Source organism: Pan troglodytes, chromosome 19, assembly GCF_028858775.2.
Source record: "Pan troglodytes isolate AG18354 chromosome 19, NHGRI_mPanTro3-v2.0_pri, whole genome shotgun sequence".
Classification (NCBI taxonomy): Eukaryota; Metazoa; Chordata; class Mammalia; order Primates; family Hominidae; genus Pan; species Pan troglodytes.
The window spans coordinates 26,868,269-26,894,421 of NC_072417.2; the positions used below are offsets into that span (position 1 = coordinate 26,868,269).

General features: G+C 40.1%; 3 protein-coding genes across 3 annotated transcripts; all 3 read right to left on the reverse strand.

Annotated features, from left to right (window-relative positions):
• Nucleotides 1-9,103: 9,103 nt before the first annotated feature.
• LOC107969063 (keratin-associated protein 9-2) lies at nucleotides 9,104-10,098 on the reverse strand. Its single transcript, XM_016931061.3, has one exon. It carries the CDS (start codon nucleotides 10,094-10,096, stop codon nucleotides 9,572-9,574), a length of 525 nt encoding a protein of 174 aa, XP_016786550.2. The 5' UTR covers nucleotides 10,097-10,098; the 3' UTR covers nucleotides 9,104-9,571.
• A 4,730-nt stretch (nucleotides 10,099-14,828) lies between these two features.
• LOC112206033 (keratin-associated protein 9-4) lies at nucleotides 14,829-15,837 on the reverse strand. The gene has a single exon (XM_024350316.2). The coding sequence runs from the start codon at nucleotides 15,782-15,784 to the stop codon at nucleotides 15,305-15,307; it is 480 nt and encodes a 159-aa protein (XP_024206084.2). The 5' UTR covers nucleotides 15,785-15,837; the 3' UTR covers nucleotides 14,829-15,304.
• Nucleotides 15,838-20,353: 4,516 nt separating this feature from the next.
• LOC742618 (keratin-associated protein 9-3) lies at nucleotides 20,354-21,359 on the reverse strand. The gene has a single exon (XM_001145873.4). It carries the CDS (start codon nucleotides 21,304-21,306, stop codon nucleotides 20,827-20,829), a length of 480 nt encoding a protein of 159 aa, XP_001145873.2. The 5' UTR covers nucleotides 21,307-21,359; the 3' UTR covers nucleotides 20,354-20,826.
• Between the last annotated feature and the right edge of the window lie 4,794 nt (nucleotides 21,360-26,153).

A 26,153-nucleotide genomic window follows, 5' to 3' on the forward strand; every position in this document is an offset into this window, starting at 1 on the left:
GGTGTCAGGGGTGGAGGGTGGGCTTCTGTTCAGAGGTGAGTTTCCCAGGATTTGATGACCCCTTGCAATCTGGACCTTTTATACATGTGGCCTCCAAAGTTTCCACCAGTCAGCAGGATTTTTCTTTCTTGCTGTTTACAATTGTTTTCCATAGTCAGTTTGGCATTGTCAAAGAGGAAGTCATTTCCTAAATGTTATGAATCTTTGGAAAGTAAGGGTTTAATCTGTTTCTTAATTGTAAATTACTCGTAGAAACTTTGTTTCAGATAAAAGGAAGGCAGTCTCATCATCAGCTTCGTTCCTGATCTGACCAGCATCTCGTCATGTGATAGTTCCTGGTGACTGGGGAGGCTCAGGAAGTTCTCTCTGCCCAGTCTCATCCTTTGGCTGTATGTAGACTGGGAAGTGTCTGTGGGGAGAAGCATGATGTTGATATATTCACAGTGGTGAATTGAATCCATGCTTGGGACCAAGACTGTTCACCCACCAAGTCTGATTCAAGACTGACAGGCATCTCTCTATGTACAACCTACTTTACCTGTCTCTTCCAGTTCTATAAAAGCCTCTTGGGAAGAGGGTGTTCAGCACAATGTGTTCTATGTGGCAGAGCAGAGCCAAAGCAAACACGTAGAAAGAGGAGGGGTTCACTGGAATTCACAAAGCATCAAGCAATCTACGTGCTGCGGTGACCATTCATCCTGATTTGTCTGGGACTGAGGGGCTTACCAGCATGAGAATGTGGGACTGGGAATTACTGTGACATTACTGCTTTAGGTCCAGGCAAAGCAATATGAGCTGTGGCTCTAGCCCTAATCCAGGTTACTGGCACAATCATTGCCATTTCTTTGTCTCTGTCTCTGTCTCTGTCTCTGTCTCTGTCTCTGTCTCTCTCTCTCTCTGTCTCTGTCTCTGTCTCTCTCTCTTTCTCTCTCTCTGTCTCTCTGTTTTCAATGAGGGAATTAGGTGAGTTGAGATGATATCTGATTCCTCTTTGAGGTCTACCGTTGTTTAAAACTTTTTAAATTATACCATTCATTTCAGAAGAGTGCAAATTATGAATTCCAACTTGATATAATATTACATTATAAATACATCTAAGTCCCCATTACCAGTTTACAAAATAGAAATTAACTCCATTCCCTCCAAATTATATCTTTTTACTTATCTCCAAAGGTAGCTAGTCACTCTATCAAGTTTTAATCCTGTAGGTCAGTTTTGGTTTTTTCTTTGACTTTTATGTAAATAAAAATTATAGAATTTGCTTCACTGTGATTTTGGCATAATCAAAAGCAGCAATTATAACCTGGTCATTTCATTTTGGATCCTTCATGTTAGCAGACCAGCAGGTAGATAAAGGAGTTAATATTCCATGAGGGATAATTTTTGTGAAGCCATAGAGCATAGGGAGAATATATCTGAAACTCAAGAGATTTACTATATATATTAAAGTATTACACTGCCATTAAAAACTGTGGCAAATCAAGTGGCTGAAGTTTATTTTCTCACAGTTCTGAAGGCTAAAATAAAGGTGTTGGCAATGGTGTTTTCATCTGAGGGCTGTGAGGGAAATATCTGTTTCAGGTCTCTCCCTTGACCTGTAGATGTCTATCTTCTCCATGTGTCTCTTACGTCATCTTCCCTCTATATGCATCCTGTTTGAATTTCCCCTTTTTATACAGACATCAGTCACATTGAATCAGAAGCACAATTTATTCCAATATGACCTTATCTTACCATATTGCATTTAAATGACCCTATTTGAATATGAGTTCTTGGGGACACAATTCGACCCATAACCTTGGAATATCTAGTAGTGTATCCATGCCCATTGATAAACATAAATGAGTAACAAAAGCAACCACAGTTGGACAATGGTATAGTAAGTAACTAGAGGGTAAGACCCATCAGGCAGGAAGTTCTGAGCTACCTCATCAGGCAATTATCTAGACCAACAGGAGTGCTGGCCAGTGATGAAGGGAGTATAGAACTGGCGGAAACTGATGGAGATTATGAATCTCAGAAGCACCCTATTACAGCAGTAGTTTCTTTTCCCTTCCCTTCCCTTCCCTTCCCTTCCCTTCCCTTCCCTTCCCTTCCCTTCCCTTCCCTTCCCTTCCTTTCCCTTCCCTTCCCTTCCCTCCCTTCCTTTCCTTTCCCCTCCCCTCCCCACCCCTCCCCTCCCCTCTCTTTCTCTTCTTTCTTTCTTTTTCTTTCTTTCTTTCCTTTTCCTTCCTTCCTTCCTTCATTCCTTCCTTCCTTTTCACTCTCTTTCCTTCTGTCTCTTGCTCTCTTTCTTCCTCCGTTCCTTTCTTCCTGTCTGTGTATATTGTCTTCTTCCCATATCTTTCCTAGTTTTTTCCTCCTCTCTCACCTTCTGTTCCTCCTCTTCCTCGTCCTCGTTTTTCTCCTAGAGTTCATGGCTGTCCATTACATTTAAGAAGGAAAGATTGGACTTGAATGGAGCAAATGTTACTGTAGACAGGTCTTCATTACCATACCTGTATATCATGGAACTTAGGGTGCTCATACCAATTTCCATCTGCCTGAATCTGCATCTCTGTGCCTTAGGGCTCTTGTATTGCAACTACAGAAAGTCATGTCACCTGTGCACACTACAGGGAGAAAAATATTCAACTGAAAATTCTAAAGAGTGGATTTATACAGACTCTAGCTTCTTCACTCCTGAAGTTTGAGAATTCAAAGTTGTGTGTTTTTCATCATTTCTGAAAAATTTCCCTTTAGCTTAAGCTTCAGTTGATCTCTGTGATACTGGCTTAATAGTATGCCCTTTTCTGTATCACTGCCACAATCCCTTCTGTCCTGTTCTGCCCTTCCTAATACACTGTATTCATTGGAATCTTTTTCTCAGAGTATCTTCTGGGAAAAACCAAACTATGACATTACATCTCTCAGCCTCAATTTCCTCATCTCTACAATTAGAACACTAGTGCCTACTTTGAAAGTTTTTTCAATGATTAATGATAATGTACATAAAAGATTTACACAATATCCATCAAATGATAGGCAACTGAAAACATATTATTTCTTTTCTCTCCAGAAATTCCTAAACTAATTTTAATGTTGATGATAAGAATATATTTATAATAATTAACTAGATCAACTTTTTTTTCTTTTACTTTAAGTTCCAGGACACATGTGCAGAATGTGCAGGTTTGTTGAGTAGGTATACACGTGCCATGATTGTTTGCTGCACCTATCAACCTGTCCTCTAGGTCTTAAGCCCTGCATGCAGTAAGTATTTGTCCTAATGCTCTCCCTCCCCTTGCCCCCGACCCCCCCAACAGGCCCTGGTGTGTGATGTTCCCCTCCCTGTGTCTGTGTGTTCTGGTTGATCAACTCCCACTTATGAGTGAGACCATGCGGTGTTTGGTTTTCTGCTCCTGTGTTACTTTGCTGAGAATGATGGCTTCCAGCTTCTTCCATGTCCCTGCAAAGGATATGAACTCATTGTTTTTTATGGCTGCATAGGATTCCATGGTGTATATGTGCCACATTTTCTTTATCCAGTCTATCACTGATGGGCATTTGGGTTGGTTCCAAGTCTTTGCTATTGTAAATACTGCTGCAATAAACATATATGTGCATGTGTTTTTATAGTAGAATCATTTATATTCCTTTGAGTATATACCCGGTAATAGGATTGCTGAGTCAAATGGTTTTTTCTGGTTCTAGATCCTTGAGGAATTGCCACACTGTCTTACACAGTGGTTGAACTAATTCACTATCCCACCAACAGTGTAAAAGCGTTCCTATTTCTCCACAGCCTCGCCAGCATCTATTGTTTCCTGACTTTTTAATAATCACCATTATGACTGGCATGAGATGGTATCTCAATGTGGTTTTGATTTGCATTTCTCTAATGATCAATGATGATGAGCTTTTTTTCATATGTTTGTTGGCCACATAAAAGTCTTCTTTTGAGAAGTGTCTGTTCATATCCTTTGCCCACTTTTTGATGAGGTTGTTTGTTTTTCTTGTAAACTTGTTTAAGTTCCTTGTAGATTCTGGATTTTAGACCTTTGTCAGATGGGTAGATTGCAAAAATTCTCTCCCATTCTGTAGGTTGTGTGTTCTCTCTGATGATAGTTTATTTTGCTGTGCAGGAGCTATTTAGTTTAATTAGATCCCATTTGTCAATTTTGGCTTTTGTTGTGATAGTTTTTGGCATTTTTGTCATGAAGTCTTTGCCCATGTCTATGTCCTGAAAGTTATTGCCTAGGTTTTCTTCTAGGGTTTTTGTGATTTTGGGTTTCACATTTAAGTCTTTAATCCATCTTGAGTTAACTTTTGTATAAGGTGTAATGAAGGGGTCCACTTTCAGTTTTCTGCATATGGCTAGCCAGTTTTCCCAGCCCCATTTATTAAATAGGGAATCTTTTCCCCATTGCTTGTTTTTGTCAGGTTTGTCAAAGATCAGATGGTTGTAGATGTGTGGTGTTATTTCTGAGGTCTCAGTTCTGTTCCATTGGTCTATATATCTGTTTTGATACCACTACCATGCTGTTGTGGTTACAGTTGCCTTGTAGTATAGTTTGAAGTCAGGTAGCGTGATGCCTCCAGCTTTGTTCTTTTGTTTGGGATTGTCTTGGTGATACGGGCTCTTTTTTGGTTCCATATGAAATTTAAAGTAGTTTTTTTTTTTAAATTTTGTGAAGGAAGTCAAGGGTGGCTTGATGGGAATAGCATTTAATCTATAAATTACTTCGGGCAGCATGGCCATTTTCATGATATTGATTCTTTCTATCCATGATCATGTAATGATTTTCAATTTCTTTGTGTCCCCTCTTATTTCCTTGAGCAGTGGTTTGTAGTTTCCCTTGAAGAGGTCCTTCACATCCCTTGTAAGTTGTATTCCTAGGTATTTTATTCTCTTTGTTGCAATTGTGAATGGGAGTTCACTCATGATTTGGCTCTCTGCTTGTCTATTATCGGTGTATAAGAATGCTTGTGATTTTTGCACATTGATTTTGTATCTTGAGACTTTGTTAAATTTGCTTATCAGCTTAAGGAGTTTTTAGGATGAGATGCTGAGGTTTTCTAAATATAGAATCACGTCATCTGCAAACAAAGACAATTTGACTTCCTCTCTTCCTATCTGAATGCCTTTATTTCTTTCTCTTGCATGATTGTCCTGGCCAGAACTTCCAATACTATGTTGAATAGGAGTGGTGAGAGAGGGCGTTCTTGTCTTGTGCCATTTTCAAAGGGAATGCTTCCAGCTTTTGCCCATTCAGTATAATATTGGCTATGGGTTCGTCAAAAATAGCTCTTCTTATTTTGAGATATGTTCCATCAATACCTAGTTTATTGAGAGTTTTTAACATGAAGGATGTTGAATTTTATCGAAGGCCTTTTCTGCATCTATTGAGGTGATCATGTGGTTTTTATCATTGGTTCTGTTTATGTGATGGATTATGTTTATTGATTTGCATATGTTGAACCAGCCTTGCATCCCAGGGATGAAGCAATTTGATCATGGTGGATAAGCTTTTTGATGTGCTGCTAGATTTGGTTTTTACTAACTTTACTGAGGTATAATTGAATAAAAATTGTATATATTTAAGGTATAAAAAGTGATGTTTTGATATATATATTTTTTAGTGAGATATTCACCACAGTGAAGCTAATTCACATATTCATTAGCTCACATACTTGCCATTTCAGGTATAAAATAAAGTATTTTTAGCTACAGCCACACTACTGTACACTAGGTCTGCAGAACTTAGTTACCTCGCATAACTGATCTTGGCCAAAGTGAATGTTTTAGGTCTTCATCTCCTTTACCCTGTCACCCCAGAAGAATCACAGTCAATGGATTTTGTCTCTTAGCCAAGTCTCCAAAGCATTCTAGGTACACAGTCTCAGAAGTTGGGATCCGTCCTGGAAGTCTACATCGTTAGCTCATCAGAGGTATTTCTAGCACTCCCATGCTGGTAGGAGGTCCCACAAAGGTAATCCAGGTCCCAGACTTTTCTATTTCTCTCAGAACCAGTATAAATCAGTCCTTCCATTAGTGAATGCTTGGGTTGCATCATCAGTTCAGGGCCAAAAGCACCAGCCGTCTGTCTATCATGACTTCTAAGAATGTACACATTTTTCTACTTTCAGTCCTTCTTACATTCTTCTGATTTCCCTGAAAACACAAATCTTTATTTCCTTTAGATGCTTAATTTTGGCCTCATAAAACATTGTTTTAACCCATTAGATAGCTCAGAGATTATGGATTATGCAAAGTCATATGCGCCTGTTGCATAGTGTCTCAATCCTAAACTTTGTCCTTATTTAATTTTCCTGATAACATTTTTATCAGGAAGTCAAATTGTCTAAATGTTGCATAAGGTATGGTCTGTATTTTACATGGAATTATTTAATTCCATTTTGCTGTTTCAATGAAATTTCAGGAGGAGGCCAGATATGAATTTGATTTATTTGATACGAAGGAATTAGTCTCTTCAAATGAGGATATGATGCATTCTGAAAAGTTTTTGATGTGTCCTCTTGAAAACCAGAACAACGCAAACATGCCATATCTCACCACTCCTATTCAAAATAGTAATGAAAGTCCTAGCCAGAGAAATATGGCAAGAGAAATAAAGTAAAGGTATCTAGATAGGAAAAGTGGAAGTTAAACTATCTCTGTGTGTGAATAAGATTTTACACCCAGAAAACCTCATTGTCTCTACCCAAAAACTCCTTGATCTGATTAGCAACTTCAGCAAAGTTTCAGGACACAAAATTATTGTACAAAAATCAGTAGCATTCCTATACACCAACAACATCCAAGTTGAGGGCCAAATCAATAATGTAATCCTTTTCACAATAGCCACAAAACACAACAAAATACCTAGGAATACAGCCAACCAGGGAGGTGAAAGATCTCTACAACAAGAATTGCAAAACACTGCTCAAAGAAATTAAAGATGACACAAACAAATTGAAACACATTTTATGCTCATAGGTAGAAAGAATCAGTATTGTTAAAATGGCCATACTCCCTAAAGCAATTTACAGATTCAGTATCACTCCTATCAAACTACCAATGACAGCCTTCACAGAATGAGAAAAAAAAAAGTTTTACAATTCATATGGAACCAAAAAAGAGCCTGAATGGCCAAGGCGATCCTAAGCAAAAATAACAAAGCTGAAGACATCACATTATCTGACTTCAAACTACATTACAGGCTGCAATAACCAAAACCTCACGGTACTGGTACAAAAACAGACACATAGACCAATGGAACAGATTACAGAGCCCAGAAATAATGTTGCACACCTACAACATGTGATCTTCAGCAAAGTTGATGAAAATAGGCAGTGGGGAAAAGACTCCTGATTTAATAAATGGTGTTGAGATAACTGGCTAGTCATTTGCAGAAGATTGAAACTGGACCCCTTCCTTACATGGTATACAAAAATCAACTCAAGATGGATCGAAGACTTACATGTAAAATCTAAGGCTATAAAAACCCTGGCAGACAACCTAGGCAATACCATTCTAAACATAGGACCAGGCAAGGATTTTATGATGAAGTCACCAAAAGTAATTGTAAAAAGAGAAAAAATTGACAAATGGGACCTAATTAAACTTAAGAGCTTCTGCACAGCAAAAGAAACTATCAACAGAGTAAACAGACAACCTACAGAATGGGAGAGAATATTTGCAAGCTATCTATCCAACAAAGGTCTAATATCCAGAATCTGTAAGGAAGTTAAACAAATTTACAAGCAAAAACCAAACAATCTCATTAGAAAGTGGTCAAAGGACATTAACAGACACTTTTCAAAAGAAGACATTCAAGTGGCCAAAAAGGATATGAACAAAGGATCAACATCACTGATCATTAGAGAAATGCAAGTTAAAACCACAATGAGATGCCCTCTGACACAAGTCAGAATAGCTCTTGTTAAAGTCAAAAAATAAAAGATGCTGGCAAGTTTTTGTAGAAAAAGAAACACTTATACACTGTTGGTGGAATTGTACATTAGTTTAACCATTATGGAAAGCAGTTTTGGGATCTCTCAAAGAACTTAGAATTAATATTCGACCCAGCAATTCAATTATTGTGTATATATCCAGATGAATATAAATTGTTCTACCATAAAGACACATGCATGTGTATGTTCATTGCAGCACTACTCACAATAGCAAAGACATAGAGTCAACTTAAAATGTACATCAAAAGTAGACTGGATAAAGAAAATGTGTTTCATATACACCATGGAATACTATACAGAAAAAAAAGGAAAAAAAGAACAAGATGATGTCCTTTGCAGCAACGCAGATGGAGCCGGAGGCCATTATCCCAAGGGAACTAACACAGGAACAGAAAACCAAATACCACATGTTCTCACATAAGAGTGGGGGCCAAACATTGAATACATATGAACACAAACAAGGGAACAACAGACACTGGAACTTACCTGTGGGTGGACTGTGGGAGGAGAATGAGAATCAAAAAACTGCCTATCAGGTATTATGCTTATTACCTGGGTGAAAAACTATTCTGTACACCAAACCCTGCAACACACAATTTAACTATAAAATAAACCGGCACACGTACCCCTGAACCTTAAAAAAAGGTTAAAAAATTTCTTTGATGCACGTGAATTGAATGATTGGCTGGTATAGGCCAATAGGATCCCTGCATTCATGACAGCTGCTAAATGCAGACCCTGCTGCTGTATCATGTAGCTGTTGCTCACTGACGGGTGGGCAATTAATTTGGGAAGACTTTTGTGAACTGAAATGTTATCTCTTGCCAAATACTAGAGATTATTATTTCCATTGTTAAATAAACTCAAGTGCATGACTTGCTAGTGCTGAGTCCCAATGTCATTTCTACTTTATTGAGAGTTAAATGTAAGTGTCTTTGGGCAGAAAGAGAAGACGCAACCTTGCATCAGAGTCTGTCCACTATTAGCTACATAACATCACACATTAAAATTTTCCCAGTTGGAAAATGGAGGCAATAATACATGACTGTCTGTTTTGAGAATCAAATTGGGTAATACATATGGTATGTGATATATGTGTAAATCCCATATCAGGAATGTTTTCAAATAAAGCAAATCACCATATGGGATGAATGATAGTTCCAAATTTATTTATTAAGAAATATATAGGTAAGATCCCTGGTTATAGGGAGATAACCCAAAGTGATCATTAAAAGAAGGAAGCAGGATACAAGAATCATGAGTATATTGAAAAGAAAACATAGTTGTGAAGATTCTTAATCATTTGCAGCAACTTAAGTTTCTTAAGTGAAGAGAATGAAGCTCTTGACTTTTGAGTCAAAGCTGAGACCATGACTCAAAATTGAGAACACATGAAGCTGGCACATGATTCACAAGGTATAAGAAAAAGAGAATCAGGATGAAGTATTCTGCCCTCCCTCAAGCTGATTCACAAGATTTTAAACATGCAGAGAATTCATAAAAATTTGGGTGAGAACATGGTTGCTGTCAGCAGTAAGGTAAATTAGTCCTCCAAAAGGTAAGTCAGTTGAGCAGAAGGTTGTTGTGTGAAGATGGTGGTTCTCTTGGGACTTGATCAGCAGCAAGAAGGCTGGCAGCAGCTGGACACACAGGTGGGCTGGAAGCAAGTGGTCCTGCAGCAGGTGGTCTCACAGCAGGCTGGGCGGCAGCAGGGCTGGCAGCAGCTGGATCCACAGCTCTGGTTGAGGCAACCAGGCAGGCAGACAGTCGTGGGGTAGTAGCAGGTTCTTCTGCAGTACACAGGTGCACAGGAGCTGCTCTGGCCACAGCTGGACCCACAGCTGGTTTGGCCACAGCAGCTGGACCCACAGCAGATGGGCTGGCAGCAGGGTGTGCTGCAGCAGGAAGGCTGGCAGCAGCTGGTCACACAGGTGGGCTGGCAGCAGGTGATCCTGCAGCAGGTGTTTTGACAGCAAGCTGGGTGGCAGCAAGGCTGGCAGCAGCTAGACACACAGCAGGAGGGCTGGCAGCAGGGTGTGCTGCTGCAGGTGGTCACAGTGGTGGGCTTCCAGCAGGTGGTCCTGCAGCAGGTGGTCCTGCAGCACGTAGGCTGACAGCAAGGGGAGCAACAGTGGGTCATGGTGTCAGGGATGGAGGGTGGGTTTCTGTTCAGAGGTGAGTTTCCCAGAATCTGATGACCCCTTGCAATCTGGACCTTTTATACACCTGGCTTCCAAAGTTTCCACCAATCAGCAGGACTTTTCCTTGCTGCTGTTTACACTGTTTTCCACAGTCCCTTTGGGATTGTCAAAGGGGCAATTGTTTCTGAAATCTTATGAATCTTTGGAAAGTAAGGGTTTAATCTGTTTCTTAATTGTGAATTACTCATAGAAACTTCCTTTCAGATAAAAGGATGCCCATCTCATCATCAGCATCATTCCTGCTCTGACCATCATCTAGTCATGTGATAGTTCTTGGTGATCTGGGAAGCTCAGGAAGTTCTCTCTGCCCAGCCTCACGGTTGGCTGTATGTAGACTTGGAAGTGTCTGTGGGGAGAAGCATGATGCTGATATATTTACGGTGACAAAATGAATCCATGCCTGGGCCCAAGACAATTCACTCACCAAATTCTGACTCAAGACTAACAGGCATCTCTCTGTGCAATCCTCACCACCTGTGTCTTTCAGTTATTTGAACGTCACTTGGGAAGAGGGTGTCTGTCACAGTGTGTTCCAGGTGGCAGAGCAGATCGAGAGCAGGTGGATGCAGAGAAATCCACTGGGATTTAGGCAGCATCAAGCAATCTACGCCCAGGGGTGAGCATTCATTCTCACTTGTCTGCGAGTGTGGGGATTACCGGGATGAGAATGTAGAACTTTCTATGACATAACTGCTTGAGATTCAGGCCAATGTGCATAAGCTGTGGCTCTAGCCATAACCCTGGTTACTAGCACAGTCAGTATCATTTCTTCTCTTTCTTTCTTAGACGGAGTCTTTCTCTGTCGCCTAGGCTGGAGTGCAGTGGCGTGATCTCGGCTCACTGCAACGTCTGATTCCTTGGTTCAAGGGATTCACCTGCCTCAGCCTCCCGAGTAGCTGCGACTACAGATGCCGGCCACCATGCCCGGCTAATTTTTGTATTTTTAGTAGAGAGAGGGTTTCACCATATTTGTCAGGCTGGTCTCGAACTCCTGACCTTGTGAGCTGCCTGCCTTGGCCTCCCAAAATGCTGATATTACAGGCATGAGCCACCATCCACAGCCTCTCCTTCTATTTAATGAATTAATTAGATGAGTTGAGATGACACCTGATTCATCGTGGAGTTCTAAGATGTTTAAAACATTTTCTAGGAATACCATTCATTTCAGAGGAATGCAAATTATTAATTTCCAACTTGATACATTATTATATTGTAAATACATCTATGTCCCCATTACATCTATGTTAGAAAATAGAAATTAATCCCATTCTCTCCCAATTATATCCTCTTATTCATTCCCAAAGACAGCTAATCACTCTGTCAAGTTGTAATCCTGTAGCTAACTTTTGGCTTTAAAAAATATTCATGTAAATAAAAATTACAGTATTTGCTTCTCTATTTCTTTAGCATAATCAAAAGTAATCGTTATTGCATAGTCACTTTGGACTCTTCATGTCAGGAGAGCAGCAGACAGAGAAAGGAGTTACTATTTGGTGAGGGGTAATTATCCTCAAGCCATATAGTGTAGGAGAATGTATCTATAGCTCAGGTGATTTACTGAGTATATTAACTTACTAGCAGTGCCATGGTAAATTACTGCAAACCAAGTGGCTTAAATTTATTTTTTCACAGTTCTAAAGGCCTCTAGTCTGGAATTAAACTGTTGGCAATGTTGTTTTCATCTGAAGGCTGCGAGGGAAGTATCTGTTCCAGGTCTCTCTCCTTGACTTGTAGATGTCTATCATTTCCATGTGTGTTTGACATAAGTTTTCTACTATATGCATACTGTCTCTGAATTTCCCCCTTGTGTATAGATATCAGTCATATTTAATCAGAAGCCTAATTGTTTCCAATATGACCTTTTCTTATCACATAACATTTTAAATGATTCTATTTGAACATGAATTTTGGAGGACACAAATTAACCCATAACACTGCAGAATCTCATAGTGTGTCCATGCCCAGTGATAACCACAAAACAGTAAAAACAGTAATCACAGCGGACAGTGGTATAGTAACCAGGGGCTCAGACCCTTCAGGAAGGATGCTCTGAGCTACTCCCTCAGGCAGTTATCTGGGCAAACAAGAGTGCTGGCCAGGGGTGAAGGGAGAATAGGACTGGTGGTAATTAATGGAGCTTATGAATCTCAGGTGCACTGTATTATAGCAGCAGTAAGTGTAGCTTATTTCATTGGCCTTCATTTTATATCTCACTTCCTCCCCCAGCTTTTCGTTTCCTTCTTCATTTTTCTTTCTTTCTTTTTCTTCAATCACCCCTTCTTCTTCCTTCCTTCATGTTGTTTTTGGTTCCTTTATCCCTACCCTTCCCTTCCCTTTCCTTTTCCTTCCTTCCTTCCTCCCTTCTCTTTTTCTTTTTTGTTTCTTTTCTCTTTCCTCCTCTCATCTTCTTTTCCTTCTCTTCCTCTCCTCTGCTTCTTCCTTCTTCTAGAGCTTGTGGCTCTCCATCACATTTAAACAGCAAAGATTTGACTTGAGTGGAGCTAATTGTAGGTCTCAGACAAGTTTTCGTAAGTGCGCCCATATATCTTGCATGTTAGTGTGCTTGGATTAATTTCCATCGGTCAGAGTCCGCATCTCTGTGGCTAAGGGCTCTTGTATTGCAGCTGTAGAAAGTCATGCCACCTGTGAATGCAACACAGAGAAAAACACTCAACCAATGATTCTGGAGAGCTGATTTATAAAGACTCTAGCTTCCTCATTCCTGAAGTAGGATAATTCTAACTGTGTGTTTTTCATCATTTCTGATAGTTTTCCCTTTAGTTTAAGCTTTAGTTGGTGACTGTGATACTGACTTTATAGTGTGCCCTTTTCTGTATCACTTCCCCAATTCCTACCGGTGTGATCTGCACTTCCCAGTAAACTAGTTTCACTGGAATCTTTTCTTCAAAGTCTTTTCAGGAGAAACTAATCTATGACATTATGTTAACTCCCTCAGCCTCAATTTTCTTATCTCTACGCTGGGAATATTAATACCTATTCTGAAAGTTTGTTAAAGAGTTAATAATAATGTACACAAAGTGTTTAGCAAATACCCATCCTATAGCAGGCAATCCAGAACATATTAGTGTTTCTTGTTCAGAAAATTACCAATTTTAATGTTGAAGATAGGAATATTTTTGTAATAATTAACTAGATCAACTAAATACTTTTTTTCCTAGCTGTATTGAGGTATAATTGACAAATAAAAGTTGTATCTATTTCAGGTATACAAGGTGATGTTCTGATATATATATTCCTTGTGAATAATATGTTTATTAGGTCACGAAGCTACCATTTCCTTTTAATTTTTGTGGTGTGAACATTTAAGATCTACCTTCTTGGTAAATTTCAGGTATATGATGAAGTGTTATTAACTATAGTCACATTACTGTACAGTAGACATGCTGAACTTATTCATCTTTCATAAATGATGCTAGTCAAAGAGAATGTCCTAGTTTTCATCTCCTTTACTTCATCCCTGAACGATGATCACAGTAAGTGGCCGTTGTCTCTTAGCCAAGTCTTCAGAGCATTCTAGATTCACAGTCTCAGAAGTTGGCATCTGTCATGGAAATCTACATTTTTAGCTGATCAGAGGTACTTCTAGCACTCCAATGCTGGTAGGAGGTCCGAAGAAGGTGACCCAGGTCCCCAACCTTTATATTTCTCTCAGAGCCTGTATCAATCAATCTTTCCATGGGTGAATGCTTAGCTTACGTCGGTTCAGGACCCAAAGCACTAAACTCTGTCTATTATGACTTCTATGAATGCACAAGTTCTACTTTGCTCCTTTCTTACATTCTTCTGATTTCCCTGGAAACACAAGTTTTTCATTTCTTTGAATGCTTCCTATTGGCCTCACAAAATGCAGAAGGCTGTTTCATTCCCTTACTTGGCTCAGAGATTATGGATTGTGCCAAGTCTTACATGCCCATTGTGTAGTTTCTCAATTCTCAGCTTTGTTCTTACATAATTTCCCTCATAACATTTCAATTAGGGGAAAAATTGTCTTAATGTGGCAAAATGTATGGTCTGTATTTTACAAGAAATAACTTAGTTTCATTTACTTCATCAATAGGTATTCAGGAGATGAAGGCTGTATAAGTATTTTATTTACATGATATTGACAACAAGTTTCTTCAGATGATACTCTCTCTCATGAGTCCACAATAAATTCCCAAGCTTTTTTTGATGCAGATGAATTGAATGAGTGGCTGGTCAGAGGCTGAGACAAAAAGAGATCCCTGCATTCAGGGCAGCCATTAAATGCAGTCCCTGCTGCCATATCACGCAGCTGTTGCTCACTGAGGTGTGGGAAATTGGGAATTTTTTGTAAACAAAAACGTTATCTGCAAATATAAGAGATTATTTGACCTATTGTTAAAAAAACTCAAGTATATGACTTGCTAATACTTACTTCCAATGTCATTTCTACTATATTGAGAGTTAAATGTAAGTGTCCTTGGGCAGAAAGAGAGGACCTCAGCTTGGACAAGAGTCTGCCCTTTACTAGCTACATAACATCACACATTAAATTGTTCTCAGCTGAAAAAATGGAGGTAATAACACACGACCATCTGTTTTGAGAATCAAATTGGATAATACCTATGGTATGTGATATGTGTGTAAATCTCATATCAGGAATGCTTTCAAATAAAACAAAACACCATATGAGATGAGGATGGTTCAGAGTTTATTCAGAAACATATAGCTAAGAATCTCTGCTGGTAGCAGAGACATAACCCAAAGTTATCATGAAAAGAAGAAAGAAGGATACAAGAACCATGAGGAGGATATTGAAAACAAAAATATGATTGCAAAGATTATTGATCAGTTGCAGAAACCTAAATTCCTTAGAAGCAGAGAATGAAGCTCTTGACTTTTGAGTCAAAGCTGAGACCATGACTCAAAATTGAGAACACACGAAGCTGGCACATGATCCACAAAGTGTAAGGAAAAAGAGAATCAGGATGAAGTATTCTGCCATCCCTCAAGCAGATTCCCAAGATTTTAAACATGTAGAGAATTCATAAAAATTTGGGTGAGAGCATGGTGGCTGTCAGCAGCAAATTAAATTAGTCCCCCAAAAGATAAGTCAGTTGAGCAGAAAGTTGTTGTGTGAGGATGGTGGTTCTCTTGGGACTTGATCAGCAGCAAGAAGGCTGGCAGCAGCTGGACACACAGGTGGGCTGGAAGCAAGTGGTCCTGCAGCAAGTGGTCTCACAGCAGGCTGGGCGGAAGCAGGGCTGGCAGCAGTTGGAGCCACAGCTCTGGTTGAGGCAACCAGGCAGGCAGACAGTCGTGGGGTAGTAGCAGGTTCTTCTGCAGTACACAGGTGCACAGGAGCTGCTCTGGTCACAGCTGGACCCACAGCAGGTGGGCTGGCAGCAGGGTGTGCTGCAGCAGGAAGGCTGGCAACAGCTGGTCACACAGGTGGGCTGGCAGCAGGTGTTTTGACAGCAAGCTGGGCGGCAGCAAGGCTGGCAGCAGCTGGACACACAGCAGGAGGGCTGGCAGCAGGGTGTGCTGCTGCAGGTGGTCACAGTGGTGGGCTTCCAGCAGGTGGTCCTGCAGCAGGTGGTCCTGCAGCACGTAGGCTGACAGCAAGGGGAGCAACAGTGGGTCATGGTGTCAGGGGTAGAGGGTGGGCTTCTGTTCAGAGGTGAGTTTCCCAGAATCTGATGACCCCTTGCAATCTGGACCTTTTATACACCTGGCCTCCAAAGTTTCCACCAATCAGCAGGACTTTTCCTTGTTTCTGTTTACATTGTTTTCCCAGTCCGTTTGTGATTCTCAAAGGGTAGTTGTTTCCTTAAGGTTAAACAGATTAAGGTTTAATCTGTTTCTTAATTGTGAATTACTCATAGACACTTTGTTTCAGATAAAAGGAAGGCAGTCTCATCATCAGCATCATTCCTGTTCTGACCATCATCTGGTCATGTGATAGTTCCTTTTGATCTGGGAGGCTCAGGAAGTTCTGTCTGTCCAGCCTCGTGGCTGGCTGTATGTAGACTGGGAAGTGTCTGTGGGGAGAAGCATGATGCTGATATATTTACAGTGAGAAAATGAATCCATGCCTGGGCCAAAGACTAGTCACCCACCAAATTCTGACTCAAGACTAACAGGCATCTCTCTGTGCAACCCTCACCACCTGTCTTTCAGTTCTTTGAACGTCACTTGGGAAGAGGGTGTTTGTCACAGTGTGTTCCATGTGGCAGAGCAGATCGAGAGCAGGTGGGTGCAGATTAATCCACTGGGATTTAGACAGCATCAAGTAATCTATGCCCTGAGTGACCATTCATTCTGACTTGTCTGTGAGCGTGGCGATTCCAGGATGAGAATGTAGGACTCTCTATGGCATAACTGCTTGAGATTCAGGCCAACCAGCATGTGCTTTGGCTCTAGCCGCAACCCGGTTACTAGCACAGTAAGCAGCATGTCTTCTCTCTCTCTCTATTTCTTTTTAATGAAGGAATTAGATGAGTTGAGATGATGCCTGATTCATCATGGAGGTCTAACATGTTTAAAACATTTTCTAGGTATACCATTCATTTGAGAGGAATGCAAATTATTAATTTTCAACTTGATATAGTATTATATTGTAAATACATCTATGTCCCCATTACATCTATGTTAGGAAATAGAAATTAATTCCATTCTCTCCCAATTATATGCTCTTACTCATTCCCAAAGGCAGCTAATCACTCTATCAGTTGTAATCCAGTAGGTAACTTTTGGTTTTTTAAAGTTTTCATGTGAATAAAAAGTATAGTATTTGCTTCTCTATTTCTTTGGCAGAAACAAAAGTAATCTTTATCGCCTAGTCATTTTGGACTCTTCATATAAGCAAAGCAGCAGACAGAGAAAGTAGTTACTATTTGGTGAGGGATAATTACCCTCAAGCCATATAGTGTAGCAGAATATATCTATAGCTCAGGAGATTTACTGAGTGTATTAATTTACTAGCACTGCCCTGATAAATTACTGAAAAAAAGTGGCTTAAATTTATTTATCAAAGTTCCGAAGGCCTCTTTTCTGAAATTAAGGTGTTGGCAATATTGTTTTCATCGGAAGACTGCGAGGGAAGTATCTGTTCCAGGTCTCTGTCCCTGACGTGTCGAAGTCTATCATCTCCAAGTGTGTTTGACATAATTTTTCTACTATATCCATACTGTCTCTGAATTTCTCCCTTGTGGATAGACACAGTCATATTTAATCAGAGGCCTAATTGTTTCCAATATGACCTTGTCTTATCAGATAACATTTTAGATGATTCTATTTGAATATGAATTTTGAGGGACACAAATGAACCCATAACACTGCAGAATCTCATAGTGTGTCCATGCCCAGTGATAACCACAAATGAGTAAAAACAGCAATCACGGTGGACAATGGTATAGTAACCAGGGGCTCAGACCCTTCAGGAAGGATGCTCTGAGCTACTCTATCAGCAGTTATCTAGACCAACAAGAGTGCTGGCCAGGGGTGAAGGGAGAATAGAACTCTTGGTAATTAACGGAGTTTATGAAACTTAGGCGCACTGTATTATAGCAGAAGTAAGTGTAGATTATTTAATTGGCCTTCATTTTATATCTCACTTCCTCTCCTTTCTTTTCCTTTCCTTCTTCTTTCTTCTTTCTTTCTTTCTTTCTTTTCCTTCCTTCCTTTTTCTCCCTTCCTGCCTCCCTCCCTCCCTCCCTTCCCTTCCCTTCTCTCTCTCTCTATATTCTTTCTTTCTTTCGGTCTCTTTCCTTCCTTCCTTCCTTCCTTCCTTCCTTCCTTCCTTCCTTCCTTCCTTCCTTCCTTCCTTCCTTCCTTTCCCTCCCTCGGTTCCTCCCTGCTCCCTCCTTTCCCTCCCTCCTGTCCGTCCTTCCTTCCTTCCTTCTCTCTGTCTTTCTGTTTTTCTTTCCCTCTTTTCTCTTTCCTTCTCCTCTCATCTTCTGTCCCTTCTCTTCCTCTGCTTCCTCTCTTCCTCTTCTTCTTTCTCCTAGAGCTTGTGGCTGTCCATCCTATTTAAGTAGCAAATATTTGACTTGAGTGGAGCTAGCTGTAGATCGTAGACAAGTTTTCATGACTGCACCCATATATCTTGGATGTTAGTGTGCTTAGATCAATTTCTATCTGTCAAAATCTGCATCTCTCTGCCTAAGGGCTCTTGTATTGCAGCTGCAGAAAGTCATGCCACCTGTGAATGCAACACAGAGAAAAACACTCAACCAATGATTCTGGAGAGCTGATTTATAAAGACTCTAGCTTCCTCATTCCTGAAGTAGGATAATTCCAGCTATGTGTTTTTCACCATTTCTGATAATTTTCACTTTAGTTTAAGCTTTAGTTGGTGACTGTGATACTGACTTAATAGTGTACCCTTTTCTGTATCACTTCCCCAATCCCTACCAGTATGATCTGCACTTCCCAGTAAACTAGTTTCAGTGGAATTTTTTTTCAGAGTCTCTTCTGGGAGAAACTCATCTATTACTATACATTAACTCAGCCTCAAATTTTTCACCTCTACAAGGGGAAAATTAATACCTATTTTGAAAGTTTGTTAAATAGTTAATAATATACACAAAGCATTTATCCAGTACCCATCATAGAGCAGGCAACACAGAATTAGTGTTTTTTGTTCAGAAAATTCCCAAGTTTTATGTTGAAGATAAGAATATTTTTGTAATAATTAAATAGATCAACTAAATACGTTTTTTTCTAGCTGTATTGAGGTATAATTGACAAACAAAAATTGTGTACATTTCAGGTATACAAGGTGATGCTCTGATATATATATTCATTGTGAATAACATATTTATTAGGTCACTTAGTTACCATTTCCTTTTTATTTTTCTGGTGTGAACATTTAAGATCTACCTTCTCAGTAAATTTCAGGTATATGATAAAGTGTTTTTAACTATAGTCATATTACTGTACATTAGACCTACTGAACTTATTCATCTTTCATAACTGATGCTAGTCAAAGAGAATGTCCTAGTTTTCATCTCCTTTACTTCATCCCTGAACGATGATGACAGTAGGTGGCTGTTGTCTCTTAGCCAAGTCTTCAGAGCATTCTAGATTCACAGTCTCAGAAGTTGGCATCTGTCATGGAAATCTACATTGTTAGCTCATCAGAGGTATTTCTACCACTCCCCTGTTGGTAGGAGGCCCCAAGAAGGTGCCCCAGGTCCCCGACTTTTCAATTTCTCTCAGAGCCAGCATCAATCAATCCTTTCATGAGTGAATGGTTATCTTACATCAGTTCAGGACCCGAAGCACCAACCTCTGTCTATTATGTCTTCTATGAATGCACAAGTTCTACCTTGCTCCTTTCTTACATTCTTCTGATTTCCGTGGAAACAGAAGTTTTTCATTTCTTTAGATTCTTCATATTGGCCTCACAAAATGTGGAAGGTTGTTTTATTCCGTTCCTTAGCTCAGAGATTATGGGTTGTGCCAAGTCTTACATGCCCATTGCATAGTTTCTCAATTCCCAGCTTTGTTCTTACATAATTTTACTCATAACACTTCAAGTAGGGGACAAATTGTCTTAACGTGGCATAATGTATGGTCTGTGTTTTACAAGGAATAACTTAGTTTCATTTACTTTGTCAATAGGTATTCAGGAGACCGATGCTGTATAAGAATTTTATTTACATCACACTGAGAATAAGTTTCTTCAGATGAGGCTCCGTCTCCTGAGTCCACAATACATTCTCAAGCATTTTTTGATGCATATGAATGGAATGAATGGCTGGTCAGAGGCTCAGACAAAAAGATCTCTGCATTCAGGGCAGCCGTTAAAGGCATATCATTCAGCCTTTGCTCACTGAGGTGTGGGGAACTACTTCGGGATTTTTTTGTGTGTGAACAAAAGTGTTATCTGCAAATATGTCAGATTATTCCTCTCATTGTTAAATAAACTCAAGTACATGTCTTGCTAGTGCTGACTTCCAGTGTCATTTCTACTATATTGGGAGTTAAATGTAAGTGTCCTTAGGCAGAAAGAGAGGACCTCACCTTTGACCAGAGTCTGCCCTTTACTAGCTACATAACATCACACATTAAATTTTTCTCAGCTGAAAAAATGGAGTTAATAATACACGATCATCTGTTTTGAGAATCAAATTGGATAATACCTATGGTATGTGATATGTGTGTATATCCCATATCAGGAATGCTTTCAAATAAAACAAAACACTATATGAGATGAAGATGGTTCAGAGTTTATTCAGAAACATATAGGTAAGAATCTCTGCTACCAGGGACATAACCCAAAGTTATCGTGAAAAGAAGAAAGAAGGATACAAAAACCATGAGAAGGATATTGAAAATGAAAATATGATTGCAAAGATTATTGATCAGTTGCAGAAACCTAAATTCCTTAGAAGCAAAGAATGAAGCTCTTGATTTTTGAGTCAAAGCTGAGATCATGACTCCAAATTGAGAACAGACGAAGCTGGCACATGATCCACAAGGTGTAAGGAAAAAGGGAATGAGGATGAAGTATTCTGCCATCCCTCAAGCAGATTCCCAAGATTTTAAACATGTAGAGAATTCATAAAAATTTGGGTGAAAGCATGGTGGCTGTCAGCAGCAAAATAAATTAGTCCCTCAAAAGATAAATCAGTTGAGCTGAAGGTTGTTGTGTGAGGATGGTAGTTCTCTTAGGAGTTGATCAGCAGCAAGAAGGCTGGCAGCAGCTGGACACACAGGTGGGCTGGAAGCAAGTGGTCCTGCAGCAGGTGGTCTCACGGCAGGCTGGGCGGCAGCAGGGCTGGCAGCAGTTGGAGTCACAGCTCTGGTTTAGGCAACCAGGCAGACAGACACTTGTGGGGTGGTAGCAGGTTCTTCTGCAGTACACAGGTGCACAGGAGCTGCTCTGACCACAGCTGGACCCACAGCATGTGGGCTGGCAGCAGGGTGTGCTGCAGCAGGAAGGCTGGCAGCAGCTGGTCACACAGGTGGGCTGGCAGCAGGTGGTCCTACAGCAGGTGTTTTGACAGCAAGTTGGGTGGCAGCAAGGCTGGCAGCAGCTGGAAACACAGCAGGAGGGCTGGCAACAGGGTGTGCTGCTGCAGGTGGTCACAGTGGTGGGCTGCCAGCAGGTGGTCCTGCAGCAGGTAGGCTGACAGCAAGGGGAGCAACAGTGGGTCATGGTGTCAGGGATGGAGGGTGGGCTTCTGTTAAGAGGTGAGTTTCCCAAAATCTGATGACCCCTTGCAATCTGGACCTTTTATACACCTGGCCTCCAAATTTTCCACCAATCAGCAGGACTTTTCCTTGTTGCTGTTTACATTGTTTTCCACAGTCCATTTGGGATTGTCAAAGGGGAAGTTGTTACTGAAATCTTATGAACCTTTTAAACTAAGGGTTTAATCTGTTTCTTAATTGTGAGTTACTCATAGAAAGTTTGTTTCAGATAAAAGGAAGCCCGTCTCATCATCAGCATCATTCCTGCTCTGACCATCATCTGGTCATGTGATAGTTCCTGGTGATCCGGGAGGCAGATAGTTCTCTCTGTCCAGCCTCATGTTTGGCTGTATGTAGACTGGGAAGTGTCAGTGGGGAGAAGCATGATGCTGATATATTTACAGTGACAAAATGAATCCATGCCTGGGCCCAAGACTATTCACCCACCAAATTCTGACTCAAGACTAACAGGCATCTCTCTGTGCCACCCACATCATCTGTGTCTTTCAGTTCTTTGAATGTCACTTGGGAAGACGGTGACTGGCACAGTGTGTTCCATGTGGCAGAGCAGATCGAGAACAGGTGGATGCAGAGAAATCCGCTGAGATTTAGACAGCATCAAGCAATGTATGCCCTAGGATGACCATTCATTCTGACTTGTCTGGGAGTGTGGGGATTTCCAGGATGAGAATGGAGGACTTTCTATCACGTAACTGCTTGAGATTCAGGCCAACCAGCATGTGCTCTGGCTCTAGCCCTAAACCTAGTTACTAGCAGTAACTAGAAGTAAGCCTTGAGATTCAGGCCAACCAGCATGTGCTGTGGCTCTATCCCTAAACCTAGTTACTAGCAGTAACTAGAAGAAGAAGTAAGTAGAAGTAATTTCTTCTATTTCTTTTCAATGAAGGGATTAGATGAGTTGAGATGATACCTGATTCATCGTGGAGTTCTAACATGTTTAAAACATTTTCTAGGTATATCATTCACTTGAGAAGAATGCAAATTATTAATTTCCAACCTGATATAGTATTACATTGTAAATACATCTATGTCCCCATTACCAGGTTAGGAAATAGAAATTAATGCCATTCTCTCCCAATTATATCCGCTTACTCATTTCCAAACAGCTAATCACTCTATCAAGTTATAATCCAGTAGATGACTTTGGCTTTTTAAATTTTTCACGTGAATAAAAATTATAGTATTTGCTTCTCTATTTCTTTGTTATAATCAAAAGGAATCGTTATCACCTAGTCATTTTGGACTCTTCCCGTCAGCAGAGCAGCAGACAGAGGAAGGAGTTACTATTTGGTGAGGGGTAATTATCTTTAAGCCATATAGTGTAGCAGAATATATCTATAGCTCAGGATACTTAGTAAGTATATTAACTTACCAGCACTGCCATAATAAATTACTGTAAACCAAGTGGCTTAAATTTATCTTTTCACAGTTCAGAAATTAAGGTTTTGGCAATGTTGTTTTCATCTGAAGCCTGTGAGGGAAGTACATGTTCCAGGTCTCTCTCCTTGACTTGTTGATGTCTATCATTTCCATGTGTGTTTGACATAATTTTTCTGTTATATGCATGCTGGTCTCTGAATTTCCCCCTTTTGTATAGACATCAGTCATATTTAATCAGAGGCCTAATTGTTTCCAATATGACCTTGCCTTATCACATAACACTTTAAATGATTCTATTTGAATATGAGTTTTGGGGGACACAAATTAACCCATAACACTGGAGAATCTCATAGTGTGTCCATGTCCAGTGATAACCACAAATCGGTAAGAACAGCAATCACAGTGGACAGTGGTATAGTAACTAGAGGCTCAGACAATTTAGGAAGGAAGTTATCCAGGCAGTTATCAGGCAGTTATCCAGACCAAGAAGACTGCTGGCCAGCGGTGAAGGGAGAATAGAACTGGTGGTAATTAACGGAGACTGTGAATCTCAGGTGCACTGTACTATAGCAGCAGTAAGTGTAGCTTATTTCATTGGCCTTCATTTTACATCTCACTTCCTCTCCTTTCTTTTCATTTCCTTCTTCTCTCTCCTTCCTCTTCCTTCCTTCCTTCGTTCCTTCCTTCCTTTCTTCTCCTTTCTTTCTCTTTCTTTCTTTCTTTCCTCTCTCTTTCTTTCTTTCTCTCTCTCTCTCCCTTCCTTCCTTCTTTTTCTCTTTCTCTCTCTTTCTTTCTTTCTTTCTTCCTTTCTTTTGTCCTCCACTCATCTTCTGTCCCTTCTCTTACTCCTCTTTCTCACCTCCTCTTCTTCCTTCTTCTAGATCTTGTGGCTGTCCATCACATTTAAGTAGCAAAGGTTTTACTTGAGTGGAGCTAATTGTAGATCATAGGTAAGTTTTCATGACTGCACCCATATATATTAGATCTTAGTGTGCTTGGACTAATTTCCATCTGTTAGAATCTGCATCTCTGTGCCTAAGAGCTCTTGTATTGCTGCTGTAAGAAGTCATGTCACCTGTGAATGCAACACAGAGAAAAACTCTCAACCAATGATTCTGGAGAGCTGATTTATAAAGACTCTAGCTTCCTCATTCCTGAAGTAGGATAACTCTAGCTGTGTGTTTTTTTGTCATTTCTGATAGTTTTCCCTTTAGTTTAAGCTTTAGTTGGTGACTGTGATACTGACTTGATAGTGTACCCTTTTCTGTATCACTTCCCCAATCCTACCAGTGTGATCTGCACTTCCGAATAAACTAGTTTCACTGGAACGCTTTCCTCAGAGTCTCTTCTGGGAGAAACTAATCTATGACAATACACTAACTCTCTCAGCCTCAATTTTTTCATCTCTACAAAGGGAACATTAATACCTGTTTTGAAAGTTTGTTAAAGAATTAATAATAGCCGGGTGCAGTGGCTCACGCCTGTAATCCAAGCATTTTGGGAGGCCGAGGCGGGCGGATCACAAGGTCAGGAGATCGAGACCATCTTGGCTAAAACGTTGAAACCCTGTCTCTACTAAAAATACATAAAATTAGCCGGGCGTGGTGGCACGTGCTTGTAGTCCCAGCTACTCGGGAGGCTGAGGCAGGAGAATGGCATGAACCAGGGAGGCAGAGCTTGCAGTGAGTCAAGATTGCACCACTGCACCCCAGCCTGGGTGACAGAGCAAGACTCCATCTCAAAAAAAAAAAAAAAAGAATTAATAATAATGTACACAAAGCATTTAGCCAATATGTCTCCTATAGCAGGCAGCCCAGAATTAGTGTTTTTGTTCAGAAAATTTCTAATTTTAATGTTGAAGATAAGAATATTTTTGTAATAATTAACCAGATCAACCAAATACTTTTTCGAGCTGTATTGAGGTATAATTGACAAATAAAAATTGTGTCTATTTCAGGTATAGAAGGTGATGCTCTAATATATATATCCATTGTGAATAACATGTTTATTAGCCCACGTAGTTACCATTTCCTTTTTATTTTTGTGGTGTGAACATACAAGATCTAACCTCTTGGCAAATTTCAGGTGTATGATACAGTGTTTACAACTATAGTGACACTACTGTACAGTAGACATGCTGAACTTATTCACCTTTCATAACTGATGCTAGTCAAAAGGAATGTCCTAGTTTTCATGTCCTTTACTTCATCCCTGAACGATGATCACAGTAAGCGGCCTTCATCCCTCAGCCAAGTCTTCAGAGCATTCTAGATTCACAGTCTCAGAAGTTGGCATCTGTCATGGAAATCTACATTGTTAGCTCATCAGAGGTGTTTCTACCACTCCCATGCTGGTAGGAGGTCCCAAGAAGGTGATCCAGGTCCCCAAACTTTGTATTTCTGTCAGAGCCAGTATCAATCGATCTTTCCCTGAGTGAATGCTTAGCTTGCACCAGTTCAGAACCAAAAGCACCAACCTCTGTCTATCATGACTTCTATGAATGCACATGTTCTACTTTGCTCCTTTCTTACATTCTTCCGATTTCCCTGCAAACACCGTTTTCAGTTTCTTTAGATGCCTCATATTGGTCTTACAAAATTCAGAAGGTTCTTTCATTCCCTTCCTTGGTTTAGAGATTATGGATTGTGCCACGTCTTACATACCCATTGCATACTTTCTCAATTCCCAGCTTAATTCCTTACTTAATTTTCCTCATAACATTTCGATTAGGGGACAAATTCTCTTAATGTGGCATAAGGTGTGGTCTGTATTTTACAAGGAATAACTTAGTTTCATTGACTTTGTCAACAGGTATTCAGGAGGGGGAGGCCGTGTAAGAATTTTATTTACATCATACTGAGAATAAGTCACTTCAGATGAGACTCTCTCTTATGATGATATGATGAATTCTCAAGCATCTTTTTGATGCGTATGAGTTGAATGATTGGCTGGTCAGAGGCTGAGACAAAAAGATCCCTGCATTCAGGGCAGCCATTAAATGCAGTCCCTGCTGCCATGTCGTGCAGCTGTTGCTCACTGAGGTGTGGGAAAAAATAATTTGGGATTTTTTTGTGAATAAAAATATTATCTGCAAATATGAGAGATTATTTCTCTCATTGTTAAATAAACTCAAGTGCATGTCTTGCTAGTGCTGACTTCCAATGTCATTTCTACTATGTTGAGAGTTAAATGTAAGTGTCCTTTGGCAGAAAGAGAGGACCTCAGCTTGGATCAGAATCTGTCCTTTATTAGCTACATAACATCACATATTAATTTTTTTTCAGGTGAAAAATGAAGGTAATAATACATGACCACCTGTTTTGAGAATCAAATTGGATAATACCTATGGTATGTGATATGTGTGTAAATCCCATATCAGGAGTGCTTTCAAATAAAACAAAACACCATATG

Excerpts from the sequence above, each read along its gene's own strand:
- LOC107969063 (XM_016931061.3), bottom strand. The coding sequence starts at position 10,096 with ATGACCCACTGTTGCTCCCCTTGCTGTCAGCCTACGTGCTGCAGGACC.
- LOC112206033 (XM_024350316.2), bottom strand. The coding sequence starts at position 15,784 with ATGACCCACTGTTGCTCCCCTTGCTGTCAGCCTACGTGCTGCAGGACC.
- LOC742618 (XM_001145873.4), bottom strand. The coding sequence starts at position 21,306 with ATGACCCACTGTTGCTCCCCTTGCTGTCAGCCTACCTGCTGCAGGACC.